General features: G+C 37.9%; 1 protein-coding gene across 1 annotated transcript; it reads left to right on the top strand.

Moving 5' to 3' along the window:
* Nucleotides 1-666: 666 nt before the first annotated feature.
* LOC103024974 (transmembrane protein 236) lies at nucleotides 667-12,809 on the top strand. Its single transcript, XM_022677647.2, has 5 exons — nucleotides 667-2,806; nucleotides 3,827-6,188; nucleotides 7,345-7,417; nucleotides 9,735-9,858; nucleotides 11,373-12,809. Exons 2-5 carry the CDS (start codon nucleotides 5,917-5,919, stop codon nucleotides 12,137-12,139), a joined length of 1,236 nt encoding a protein of 411 aa, XP_022533368.2. The 5' UTR covers nucleotides 667-2,806; nucleotides 3,827-5,916; the 3' UTR covers nucleotides 12,140-12,809.
* The last annotated feature ends 720 nt before the right edge of the window (nucleotides 12,810-13,529 follow it).

Genomic DNA, 13,529 nt, shown 5'->3' with positions numbered 1-13,529 from the left:
TCAATAAACCAAGGGACAATATTCATTTCTGTAACTGGAACTCAGTCCTGTTACTGGCACTCATTCCTATTAATTTTTATGTTTTGAGTGACAGGAATGAAAGTAACAGAAATGGGTTCTTAGCATAGAATTAGCAAAAAGCATGAAAAATAGATAAATGGCAGCTATGCTAATACTCTGGACACTAATCATATTCTAGTCATTTAAAAATACACCAATAGTATCTAAGAATTAATGTAGGTAACAGGTTGTTGAGATTGACCTCTTTAGTCATAGTTACAAACAAAAAAAACAAATAAGGAAACTTAATTTTGGTCTTCCCATTATCTTCAGAAGAACCCACCGATGTCACTTCCTGTTGTAGATGTGACTTGTAGAATGTTCCAGATGTTTCAGGTGGGGTAATGTTTTACAGTAACAGAAATGAGTAAAATGTGGGACTAAAATGTGTATTTAAACTTAAATATTATTAATTTATTATGAACAATTTCTTTTAAAGCATAGGTGGGATTTGGAGTCACACAACAATGCAAAGAAATTAATCCTGAAGGATTTTAATAATTATATTTTATGGTAAAGTTTATAGTTAGAGAGTGGGGACAGACAACAAATGTTATTGTTCTAGTATTGTAAGTATTTTTTATATATTTTGTAATTATATATCTTACTTACTAAAAGCTTAATAATAAAATGTATTTTACAATTATTTTGTGTCCAAATTTAATGTAATTTCCTTGGGACAATAATGGCACAAATGTTTAATACTTAGTAGAGCCACATTTTTGCTGCAGTTACAGCTGCAAGTCTTTTGGGGTTTGTCTCTACCAAATTTGGGCATCTAGAGACTGAGATTTGTGCCCATGTTTCTATACAAAATCGCTTATGCTCAGCCAGGTTGGAATAAGAACGTGTAAGAACATTACATTTTGTGTCTTGCCATAGATGCTCGATCGGATTTAGGTCAGGACTGGAAAGTGAATCTCTCTCCCACTCTCAAGTCTTTTGTAGCCTCCAGGGTTGCCCTGTGACCACCTGGCCACTCTGACCAGCTTCCCTGTCCCTGCTAAAGAAAAGCATCCCCACAGCATGATTCTACCACCATTATGTTTCATAGTGGGGATGGTGTGTTTAGGGTGATGAGCAGTATTACTTCAGGCCATTTAGGACAAAAAGTTCAACTTTGGTCTCATTTGACCACAGTACCTTCTTCCACGTTTGCTGTGTCCACTACATGACTTGTGGCAAACTGCAAACAATACTTCTTTCAACAATGTTTTTTTATGTCACTGTTCCACTATTTGTGCATAGTTGTCATGTTGACAGATTCTCCCACCTGAGCTGTGGATTTCTGCAGCTCCTCCAAAATGACCATGGGTCACTTAAGCTGCTTCTCTGACCAGTGCTCTCCTTGCTGGATCTGTCAGTTTGGGTAGGCGGCCAAGTCTTGGTAAGTTTGCAGTTGTAGAATACTTTTTTTCATTGGATGATGGATTAAACACTGCTCATTGGGATGCTCCAAGCTTGGCATATGTTTTTATAACATAACCCTGCTTTAAACTTCTCCACAACTTTATCTCTGATCTTGGTCTTAATCTTGGTCTTCATGATGCTGTTTGTTCAATTCTCTAACAAACCACTGAGGCCTTCACAAAACAGGTGTATGTACGTATTTAAGAATGTGTAATGATCAGATAAAGACTGAGTTTGACATTCTGACATCTCCATATTCACAGTAGCTTTTGTATCAACACCATTGGCAGCACTGTGATTGTTCAGGTAACCTGCAATCGCTGCTATAGCCAGAAAAATGGGTCCTAGGCCTACCAGACACCCTGTTTTTAAAATGAATATGTGTGGTGTTGCAGGAAATGTATGCCATTTATCATAATTTTTTGCCATTTCATCCACTCCGTAACTAATATTTTCACTTTAAAATAAAGAAATCTTAAGGACTGCTTCTTTATTTTAAAATACTCATACTCATCCCTGACAGCATGCTGCTGATTTTCAGTGTACTAAAGCTGTGCACTGGTTGAATAATTTTGAGACTACAGAAGTCACTATACGTGGTATTTTGTATTACGCTTGTAGTAACCAATTTTATTTTTAGTTATTTGCTATTTATGTTTTATTTTCTTGCTTAGTAAATTAATAAAATTTGTTTTATGGCCAGAGTTGCCTGTGAAAATGCACTTTGTAAATTTGCAGTTACTGACTGTAGTTCATCTGGCCACCATAGGGTTATCACCTTGGGTGATGGACCATTCTTAGCACAGCAGTGACACCAACAGTGGGGTTTGTTGCACCGACATCAGTAGCACGCCAGTGTTAAAAAAATCAAATAACAAAAGTTGCTCTAAATAGCAATAATATTGCAAACAAACTGAAGTTTGTGATTTAAAATGTGCCTAAAAACATCAAAAATGTCATATTCTACATGGCAAGTTTTGTATTGTTGTTTTATTAATATTTAAAAGTTAAAAACTCTTTATACATATAACTTTAACTGAACAAATGTAGATTTATCTTTGCTGTAAAAGGATATGCTGTAAAATTGTTAAAGTATCTTAAAACTACACTTCCCAGCATTCACAGTTAACAGTGCAGGCAGGACATTCCAGTTGTATCCCTTATTTCATAGCCAAGTAGAAGATCAATTTACATCTTGTGGTATCACTTCTTCCTCAGGTCTTCAGTAGGTCACATACTGTATGTATGTAGTAATTTACCAAGCATCACTTTTTAATTGGGCACTTCTCTCACTAGACTGTTTTCAGACTGGTTAGGATGCAAAAATAGACTAAATGTTAGGCTTAAATCATACCTGTCAAGTTTTGGACTTAAAAATAAGGGATTTTTTCCGCCGCCCCAACAGCCCAAACGAGGGGAAAAATATATATATATATTTTTTTTATATATATATTTTTTTATTTAATAGATTTAAAATTGAAATTGAAGGGTGCACAAATTTACAAAAAGGACATGGATCAGATATATTCCATAAGTAAATAATAGTCCTAAGGGGCCTACACAATTAATAATCTTTCATTAATACTTCTTTCTATCGTTCAGTCCACTCCTGATCAGTTCAGTTAATTTCAGCCCTCTCCACATTTTCTCTCTCTCCAGCTCAACCATCTCTTCTACCCCTTCTAAATAATACAATACATTACATTATAATACATTACCACAATACTTGAGGTTTAAACAAATTCTAACAAACCCTAAAACTAGCCCTGAACTAATAGAGTTTGGAAATGATAGTTATTGGCTGATCAGGCACATCAGGGCAGGGCATTATATATATATGTAGATTTTTCTCAAACCCTGAATATCTATCTAGCTAATTCTAAAGTTAAGCTGAGTCACAAGCTGTATTTTATTAAACACACAGTGGGTTTAATTTATGTTTTGATTCAGTCTTTTTAACCAGCTATCAGAAACAATCTCATCACAGTTTACATGGTTAATTACCTTTCTTTTAGAAAAATCTCCGTATATCCAGATTAGTTTTAACGACAGCTGCTCCGACTAGCTGCCTGATCTCACAGCGAGGGGAGGGGCGGGGCTTCCCGCACACTAAACTGCGCTCCGCAAAACCAGCTAGCTGATTGGCTGTTTCTCCTGAAAGGCGGGACTTTCTCCTTGAACCGGCACCACGATTGGTTAAGAGACACACAGCGGTCAGTGCATTGTCGCCTGTGGCCTATATATTTTTTTATTTAGTATAATACGGGAAATTTACGGGAAAATACTAATACGGGAGGACGGCGGGAAAGAGGAGTAAAATACGGTAGTTTCCCGGCCAAAACGGGAGACTTGACAGGTATGGCTTAAATAAACATTGGCTTACGCTCGTTTTGCTTGTAAATTGACCTGTATTTAGATCATGTTTCATATCAGTCCATCTTTCAGTCTTTGGTATGGTTTAAAAGCTTTTTCCGCTGTGTTCTCTGGATATTATGAATGCACCATCAAGCATTTGTAGGCCGGTGCCGGTGTCTGAGAAAGTGCTTCACAGCAGCTTCTAAAATTAGCCCCCTCCCTGCACCCAGTAGAAATCAGAGTAAAGCGAAGACACCACCAAATATAGTGCAGCCCACCTAATCCTGATCCTATTACACGCACTCTCTACTGTAAACACATACACACACTCATACTGTATATCCCAGCACACAGCTATATGTATTACTATATTAGTGAGTTGTTGACTGCAGTAACAGTGTAGCAAGATAAGTGTAATGAAACAAGTACATGGACAAATCCATAATCTGAAAAAACATGCTCAGTAATTCTGAAAGCTGAAGCATTGTGATCATTCTTTGAAAGACTATCAAATGACCACAAGATGGAGGCATATTGTAAAAACACAGAGAGTCCTCTGCTGACCTAAAAGTCAATGGCCATGCTTTGCAGAAGCATCTGTGAAAAATTCAAGTCACAAAATGTACAAAAAACATGTCAAGGCCAACAACTGGAAAACATAAAGGAGGAATATTGCTTGTCCCGTTTTGCTCTTAATGGCTCATTAAGAAAGTAAAGCTGCATGAATTTCTAGTGACATGCAGACAATTAATAGATTCTTTGATTTCTGTCACATAGACGCTTGGGATTTTCTCAAAACATTTTAACAGATGAATTAAAAATGAATTAAAATTAAATTGATTAATGTAATTACTGTAGAAAGCTTGGACAGCCCAGTGTCCCTGAAAATTAAGCCAACACAGGTCTAGAGCCAATTTTAGCATCTCATTTTTGTCATTTTTGTCTGCCATGTTATAAGAAGGGTATCACTTAAGAATTAAGTGCTTTACAGCCTTGGCTGGCACAGGTGTTTGCATTACATGGAGTTGTCAAGCTGCCAAACCCCTATATGAGTATTCATACTTTTATTGATTATCTGGTGATGTGCCACATAAACTGCATTTTTACCAACGTTTCCAAAATTTCTGTCCTAGATGCTTGGTCTGGATAGGCAAATGAGTAGGCAAGTCTGACTCTACTGTGCAGACTCACATTTGACATCATGCTGGACAATTTTGGGCATGACATGTCCAGGACATATTTCTGAGCTGTTAGTGTCGCTTGTATCATTAATGACCAACTGTTGCTAAAGATGCTACACTTCCAGTCTATGGCAGCACAGGTTATGTGTCCAATAACATGCCGGGCAAAATGTCTTTGTGTTTTAGAGGCATGACTTGCATCTCTCCCCAAGATGTACATTACTCAAAAGTAGCCACTGACAGCTTTTGGTTAGGCAGCAGGGGAGGAAGCATTTTTTATGCCTTATTATTGCATCACTCCGCATCTGATTAGACTATCATCGTTTACATATTTGCGTAAATATAACTGCGTGCTGAATTTAGCAGCAATCAGGTGTCTCTTGTTGAGCCAGAACATGGTCTACAAAACCACTTATTTTGGTTCAAAATCATAACAACAATAGATAAGATGCAACTTCTAATACACAGCAAAATGCATATGCCTGAACAAGTTTGTTATTTAAAGTATTAGTGACAAAAGAGTGCTTTGATCATAGGAGAATCTCTGTGCTGTAATTAGAATAGATTGATCTATATGTTTACAGAGATTTGTGTATGTGCATTTTTGTTCAGTCTGTGTTTGTCTATCATGTAGCACAGATTGGGAACTTGTGTGTCTGTGTTTGATTGTACGTGTGTGTGTGTGTGTGTGTGTGTTTGTCCAGACCTGACCTGATGACCCAACACAATAGTGAGTGCAGAGTAAGCAGAGCGGCCTTACTGGCCACAGTCCTCTCTGCTAGTGTGTGTGGAACATGCTAGCGGTCCGGCATAATAGCCCCCCTTCGCGGGGACTGGCGGCCAGCAGCGCCCTCTCCTCTTTCTCCCGCTCCTTTTCTTTGTGGTTCTTTTCGTGCCTCTCCTCCACAGTATGGGCTCGGGGAGCAGGCTGAAGTTTGCAGTTTGTGAGGTGCTGCAGTTCGCTGCCTTCTGTGTCCCACTCTTCATCGTGATGCAACGCTTCGCCCTTATCTTGGCACGAGTGAAGAGCCTGGCAAAGCCCTCTGGAGATTCCACCACGGCCTACTGGTTGATTGTGGCCTTGTCCGTGGCCTATGTGACAACTGTGGCAATGCTGGTGTGGCTGCCAATGAAGTACATGGTTTTTATAAAGAAGAAAGCCTTGGTGGGGAGGAAGAAGTGGTGAGACAGAAAGGAAGGGGTAGTGCTGTTCTTTCTTTGCTTCTTGCGCAGTATATGTGTGTATATGTTTACTGAATGTTATTCCATGTGTTGTGGAATTAGTTTAATGTGTAATTAATTTGGATACTAAATAAATTATGAAAGTGAACAGTATATTATTTACCCTATGGCCTTGATGAATTCAGTATGAAATTAGGGCTGTCCCAATCTGGTTGTCTCTTAATGCTGAATATCAGCAAATACTGATCGGATTTGATTTTTGTATTTGTATAAATAATACAGCCATATACATTAGATGAGATAAGATGTGCTTTAAATTAAACTCAGTTCATATTTAGGAACAGATTACATAATGAGACATTCTACAGTGACTTTTTTGGAAATAACCACATAAAAACACCATGGAACCCAGCTAAGAACCTGTAACTTTCTGTGCAGAACAACACTATGGAGCTCAGAGTGTAAACATAACCAAAAAGTGTGCCTTATCCATGGGAAAACATGTTTCCTTTTGGTTTCTTACTTTTGCTGCTGTACATTTGGTGTTGGTTAAATAGGGTCTGTTTTGTGGCATTAGATCTGTTGTGTTGCTGTGCTAATAGCATATCACTGTGCTAATCACTGTATGGGCTGGAGGTTGCACTGTCAAGAGGGGTGTCTTGTTAAAAGTCTTTTCTTAATGAGACGTGTTGGGCTTACACATTTTACAAACTTAAGATTTTGAGTCAAAAATGTAAAAACATTGACTGACTGAACACACCCTAGTCTGCACATCCAGTGAAGAGTATAAAACTGGCTAAAAAAGAGTGCAGCTGATTGCCCGCTCAGTAGTCTGTAGTTCCACATAGAGGATCAACTAGAGATTTCAGCTTACTTTGACCAAGGAGCCCCTATGTTTAGCTCCACACAGCAATGTAATATATTGTCCAATCACATATTTGTATCACATTTATTTGTAATAAATATCTGACCAATATTTTCATTTTTGATTTAAACTAAAACTACACTAGTAGTAAAAAATTCAGAGCAACAGTTTGTGCACCCTGTTCAACTTTGTTTGCCACATGGTTTGGAGGCTGCAAATTTGTATGGTCAACTTTATTTAGCACAAGTTTCAGCCTACTTGCCTTTTTGATTCATTCTTCTTTCTATTTAGGAGACCTGTTGCTCTGGCCTATGTGCTGCTTTCCACACTGCCCTCTTTTGCATTCCTAATTGCAAGCTCCGAGGTAAGCTTCACCTGATCATTTTGGACTTGTCATGGAGTTGTCGTCCTATGTTGTGGACTTTCACTGATCAATATAAAGGCATTACAGCCACAATTGGCATTATCTAGTTTACAAAAATAAGACAAAACTGTAATTGGATTTGCATGCATTTAATAATTTGATGAGTACACCAAGCTCCTTACTCTGTGTTTCCTCTATGAGCTAATTACTCTATATTGCTGCCAATTAGCAATGCTAGACTGTATACAAAGGGTAGTTTAGTTTAGAAGAGTCTTTCATGTTGTGGCCGAGAAATGCGGCCCAGCATCTCAGCTGCAGCAAAAGTTGTTCATTAAATATTGTAATATATAGATATTTATAGGTATTAAAGACCATTTAGAGCCATTTAGCAAGTGGCAGGAGTCTTTTCTGGTTTCACCCCTATTCTATGGCTCAGATTAACTAAACAAAAACACACAAACATGCAAAGGAAGAGGGGTGGTTCAAAGTTAGTCCTGCACTCTCTCTGCCTTCTTTACCAGTAAAATCAGAATGCTTAGTCAGACTGACCTCTGGCATGACTTCCTACACATGTACTACCCTCAAACTCTGGCGCAATATCTGGGATGTGCATGCAAGGAATGTGTGCTAGGAAAGGAGGATGCTGACAGCTGAGTTTTGGAAATCTTTGAAGAAAACCCCTCTGTGGTTAAAGGCTTCATCGCACTTCCTCTTTATTTCCAGAAATTGCTCTGTTTAAACTATAAACTGAAATTAAAAATTAACATTATACTATAAATGGCATAAGTTTCAAAAACATATTATATGTGCAACATAATAACAAAATACATAATGACATACATATTTCTGAGGTACCCTGATGTTAAATTAATACCGTGTTAGATCAGTCTCAACACTCACATTGTTAATATGAGTATATGACACTAGCAGTGTTGATTTAACACTGGTAAATGTATTGTGTAGAATTAACGTAATGCTAAAATGTAGCAAAGGTTTATATCTTTAAAATGTAAATAAATTACCATATTTTTGGCACTATAAGATGCACTTAAAAACCCTTTAATTTTCCCAAAAATAACCAGTTCGCTTTATAATCCGGTGCACCTTTGGTATGAATTTTACCAGTCAGCTTGTAAGGAGCAGTAAAGCCACTATGGGAAGTGCAGCGTTATAAAATAGTTTCAGTTTAGTTTTCCCGCAGTATTAGTATTAGCATTAGCTAATAACCGTGCTAAGCACTAGCTTTTTGGTCATCCAGAGGTAAGTGTTATCAGCCTTTAGCCTGCTGCTAACCCCAGCTAGGACTGCTGGAGCATCATTAGCTGCTAACCACAGTGCTAGCTCTTTTGCTATTCAGAGGTGAGTATATTGGACTGTAGCCTGCGTGTTTACTGTGTTAAAACAAGATACATGGTACGAATTGCAAGCTTATATCACCCTGGCTTACAGGAACACTCAGGGTTCCTGAGGGTAGCTCTGGCATTTGGCATTAGCCGCTGACCGTTAGCAGTTACTTGTCTGACTCGTCTGAAATGTTTTTTTTTTAAGAATTTCAATTTAGTTTACTAAATTTAGCTTAGCTTAAAAGACCTGGGAAACTACTACTAGTTACTAGCGTCGCCTTATAGTCCGGTGTGCCTTATGTATAAAAAATAGACCAGAAAAACAGATGTTTTATAAATATAAATAAATTAGAAAATTACAAAAACAAAAAAAATATTAAACTTAATCTGTTCTTTAAGTTCTTTAAACATTATATGTCTAACCCTGATAAATGAAAAACCCTTCACTGAACTCTCTGCAGGCCATCTGCATTTTCTCGCCTTTTGTCATGTGATGTAAATGGGGCAAAATAGTATTTTTTGTTGTTTATTTGTTGTTCTATTTTCTGTAGCTAAATGATTTTCAGTGCTGCTGTTCTGTCTTCCCATGTTACCCACCCAGATAAATCACTAATGTGGAACTCTGTATTGGTGAACTTTGCTACCCACAGACAAATACCTCCACCGTCAGCAAAGGACTAAACTGACACATTTGACAGTAAAAGCTAATTGACCACAGGAAATGGTATAGTAGCCTTACTTTCCTGTTCTCTGTGTGATGACACTCTAGGCTTTGACTTTCCCGGAGATGAATTCCCAACCCCCAGTGGTACCTCAAGGACAGGATTCTGTGCCAGTTTTCCGTGTTTGTTAACTTAGTGGAGCTGTAGTGAGCTAAAAGTGCACATGTGACATAAATCTGTCTTTGTCTGTATTGTTGTCTTGCTCTCTTATTCTCTTTTTTTACTCCCTCTCTCATTCTCCCTCTTTTGCAGGTGCAAATTAGAAACGATATACGATTGGATACATTTACAGAGTTACCGGTGTCTTTGGTGCTCTTCTCACTTATCTGCATTGATATTGTGGAAAGGATCCGCCACTGCAGACTCACAGGCCAGGGTAAAAGCACAGTACACACACTTTAATGAATAAAATAATTTTCTAATTCTAGTTTTTTTGGGAGGTTTTCTGGTACCAACAAAGTACTTGTATTAAATTGTGACTATTAGAGCTAGGGCCACAAAATACAGAGCATCACTTATCGCTGTCAAACATCAAATGTCCATACTGATCAGAAAAAAAAAAATCTTCACTGTGTCCTGTTATAAATTGCTTAATACCTTCAATTCTTCACACTCATCCAAAAAGATTTTGAGTTTTGCAATTAGAGCAGCAGTGACAGGAGTCAGCAGGATATGCTTTAGAATCCTTACTTTAGATTCAGGATGTGTTTACTCAGCAGATTCATTTTGTGTTTTGTAGTGATGGATGACAGCTAGGTTACATGAAAGTATTCTTGAAAGACATTTGCAGATATATCTAACGTTATTTTAAATTCAGCATACATGAGAACAGAACTGAAATGAGCATTTCCATAGACCTGTTCAGAGAGATGACAGTTATTGACAAATACAGTGATATGAAAACGTTTGGGCACCTCTGATAATTGTCTGGATTTTCCTTTATAAATCATTGTTTTTTCTGACCAGCAATTTTAGTTAAATATGTTATATAACAGATGAACACAGTGATTTAAAAAGTAAAAGTTTACAGGAATGTACAGAGAGTGTGTAAAATAAGACAGGTTAAAGACCTTTAGCACAAATTATTGGAAAAAAAAATTGTTTGGTAAGCTCATTGACCCTTGACCAGTGTACACAGGCGAATCCAATTATAAGAAAGGGTTAAGGAGCCAATTGTAAGTTTTTCTTCTCTTTGCATCTTCTCTGAATAGTGGCAACATGGGAGCCTCAAAACAAGAACTCTCAAATGACCTGAAAACAAACTTGTTCAACGTCATGGTTTAGGAGAAAGGATACAAAAAGCTCAGAAATTTCAGCTGTCAGTTTCCACTGTGAGGAACATAATGAGAAAATGGAAGACTGCGGGCACAGTTCTAGTTAATGCCTGAAGTGAGAGGCTAAGAAAAATCTCATATAAGCAGAGGAGAAGGATGGTGAGAACAGTCATAGTCAACCCATAGACCAGCTCCAGCAGATGGTGTCAGATGGCGTTTAGAGGCTGTTATTTCTGCAAAAGAAGGATCTACTAAATATTGACGTAATGTTTCTGTTGGGGGCCCAAATTTATGCACCTGCCTAATTTTGTTTAAATAATTATTGCACAATTTCTGTAAATCCTATAAACTTCATTTCACTTCTCAAATATCACTGTGTTCATCTGCTATATGATATATTTACATGAAATTGCTGATCCGAACAACAAATGATTTATAAAAGAAAATCATGAAAATTATCAGGGGTGCTCAAACTTTTTCATACCACTGTAGTTGTGTGTTAAGTATGCTCTGATTTGCTGGTTATTGGCTACTGCAGCATTTAGATGTTCTATCAAAATGGTTAACTAAGACATGTTAACACTTCTGTTTTGCTTTGTGGTCTTTTTTTGTTTAGCTAATGAACTGGCCCGGGATGCAGATATCCCAACCCTTAATCAAGTAGAAACAGTGACCCCAATAGTGACCACAGCCACTGGGCCATCTCCTGCAGCAACAAATGCAAGTACAGGCACACAGAATGGAGCAGGAGCTGCTAACGGGGCTATTCCTAGGTTGCCTGGAAGTGCAGCAGTTGCGGGGATAGCAGACAACGGGATCGTTCCAGGGTTGCCAGCCGGTGCAGCAATTGCAGGTGGCACAGCAGTCCCAGGAATACCCAGCAATGGAGCAGTATCATTACTGCCAGGCAACGGCCGGGGGCAACCATACACTATTGCGGGGATTTGTCCACGCACTGGCCTGCCCACAAGAAGCTTTGCGTATGCCCCTCCATACACCGGACCACTGCGCTTTCTGCTAGCAAGCGATGCCCGCGCTGACGTGTTTGCAGACAGCTTCATGTTCTGGTTGGACACGGCAGAAATGGTGCGAGTCGCAAGTCACACCCCAGTCTACTTCTCGGGCTGGGCTTTACCAGTCTACCTCTTCAGCTTCCTTTCTACGCTGCGATTGGTTCCTATGCCTCACAGTTCCCTCCTCTCCCCTCTGGGTGTGGCCTTGCAGGACCTTCCCTTCCTCTTCCTAAGGGTGGCGCTTATAGCCATTTTTGGATTTGTCACACCGGTCCTCTTCGTGATGAAGAACTTATTGGTGTGCTTGGCCTACATTTACTTTAACTTCATGACCAAGCTGAAAATCTTTAACACAGAGAGAATGTTTTGACAAAACTCTGATCTGCAATAAGGACACTATTGAGAAGACTGATGAGGAATGGAGCAGGTTTCCAAATCATTACGTTTAAAGATGAGACTCAATAAGGGCAAGCATGAATGAATGAAATTAACCAGGGAAAGTTTTCATCAATACTCTATTTACGACATTCTAGAAGGAAATGGTGCCAAAAAGACTTCAGTATTGTTATTTGTGTATTCAAACAATCTATTGCAATGCAACTGAAGAGATGTGGAACCTGGACTGCTGCACTTTGACCAGTGTTTGATGTAGCAAGGAATGTTTAAGTGATTTCTTGTTTTTTATAAGTTATTTTATACCTAGCTTTAATGTTTTTACATGCTCTATTTCATGCACACACACATCTCTTAACCTTAACCCTCCTGTTGTGTTCATTTCAATCGAATTAATCTTGTGTTCCCGGTCAAAAATGACCAAGACCTTGTGGTTGAGCATAGATCCACAATAATGCATATATTATCACCTAATGCTGTGGATGATCTTTTATCAACTTATGTTCATGTGAACATTACATGTTTTTAATCTCTTTTTCAATTTATGGCATAAAGGCCTTATTGACCTGAGCTAATACAACTCATTTTTGAGTTACAAGAGCAGATATCTTTTTATTTTGACTAACAAATACATATTGTACTATTTATTATGGACTACTTTGTGTCAAAGTTTTACAAGAATATTTTTTAGAAAACAGTATTTTTTTTGTAGTGGCACAAAATAATATATTTTGTGCAGGTGGTCAAAATTGGCCTGTATGATTTTATTGGTAAGTAAAAAAAACATAGGACCAAAATTATCAACGTAATCAACTAGAAAAGGTTAAGTGGTTCCCACATCCAGAAAGTGGTGGTTGCTAGATAGTTACTAGGTGTATCAGGTGGTTACATAGCTGTTGATTAGAAGTTGCTGTGGTAACTCATAGGGCTGTCTGATATTGGGGAAAAAAATTACATTTACATTGGAATAAATATTCTTTATGCAATATATTGTATATTGGCCTGTTGGGCTTCAGCCTAACATGGTCCCACCGTCACATGGACAGTAAAAAAATAAAGTAAAAAATAACAACTTTATGGCTGTAAAAAATACACATAAACATAACAGTAATGAAAAAAAAAAATCAGTTTGGTATGGCTGCCAGAAAGCTTTGTGGTGGTTCTTAATTATTTGATTGTGGGAAACATCTGGAGGTGTGGTATTGAAAATGCAGCCTGAAATTGGGCAGAAATACTCTTCTGCCTCTAGCAGATAAGTCACAAAAAAATGACAGCCGTTTTTTTTAAATACAGAAGTTTAAAATAATATATTGAACATGATGCGTTAATAATAAAATAATATATTTTGGAGCCGTAGTACCTGGGGT

The sequence above is a fragment of the Astyanax mexicanus genome, chromosome 8, assembly GCF_023375975.1.
Source record: "Astyanax mexicanus isolate ESR-SI-001 chromosome 8, AstMex3_surface, whole genome shotgun sequence".
In the NCBI taxonomy this organism is placed as follows: domain Eukaryota; kingdom Metazoa; phylum Chordata; class Actinopteri; order Characiformes; family Acestrorhamphidae; genus Astyanax; species Astyanax mexicanus.
Note: the sequence above shows the minus strand (reverse complement) of the source record. Positions and strands in the feature narration are given on the sequence as shown.

Bases quoted from the DNA above. Each gene is read 5' to 3' on its own strand.
- LOC103024974 (XM_022677647.2), top strand. From the start codon at position 5,917: ATGGGCTCGGGGAGCAGGCTGAAGTTTGCAGTTTGTGAGGTGCTGCAG. The intron at 6,189-7,344 runs GTGAGACAGAAA...CTTTCTATTTAG, and splicing joins TTGGTGGGGAGGAAGAAGTG to GAGACCTGTTGCTCTGGCCT. The intron at 9,859-11,372 runs GTAAAAGCACAG...TTTTTTGTTTAG, and splicing joins CTGCAGACTCACAGGCCAGG to CTAATGAACTGGCCCGGGAT.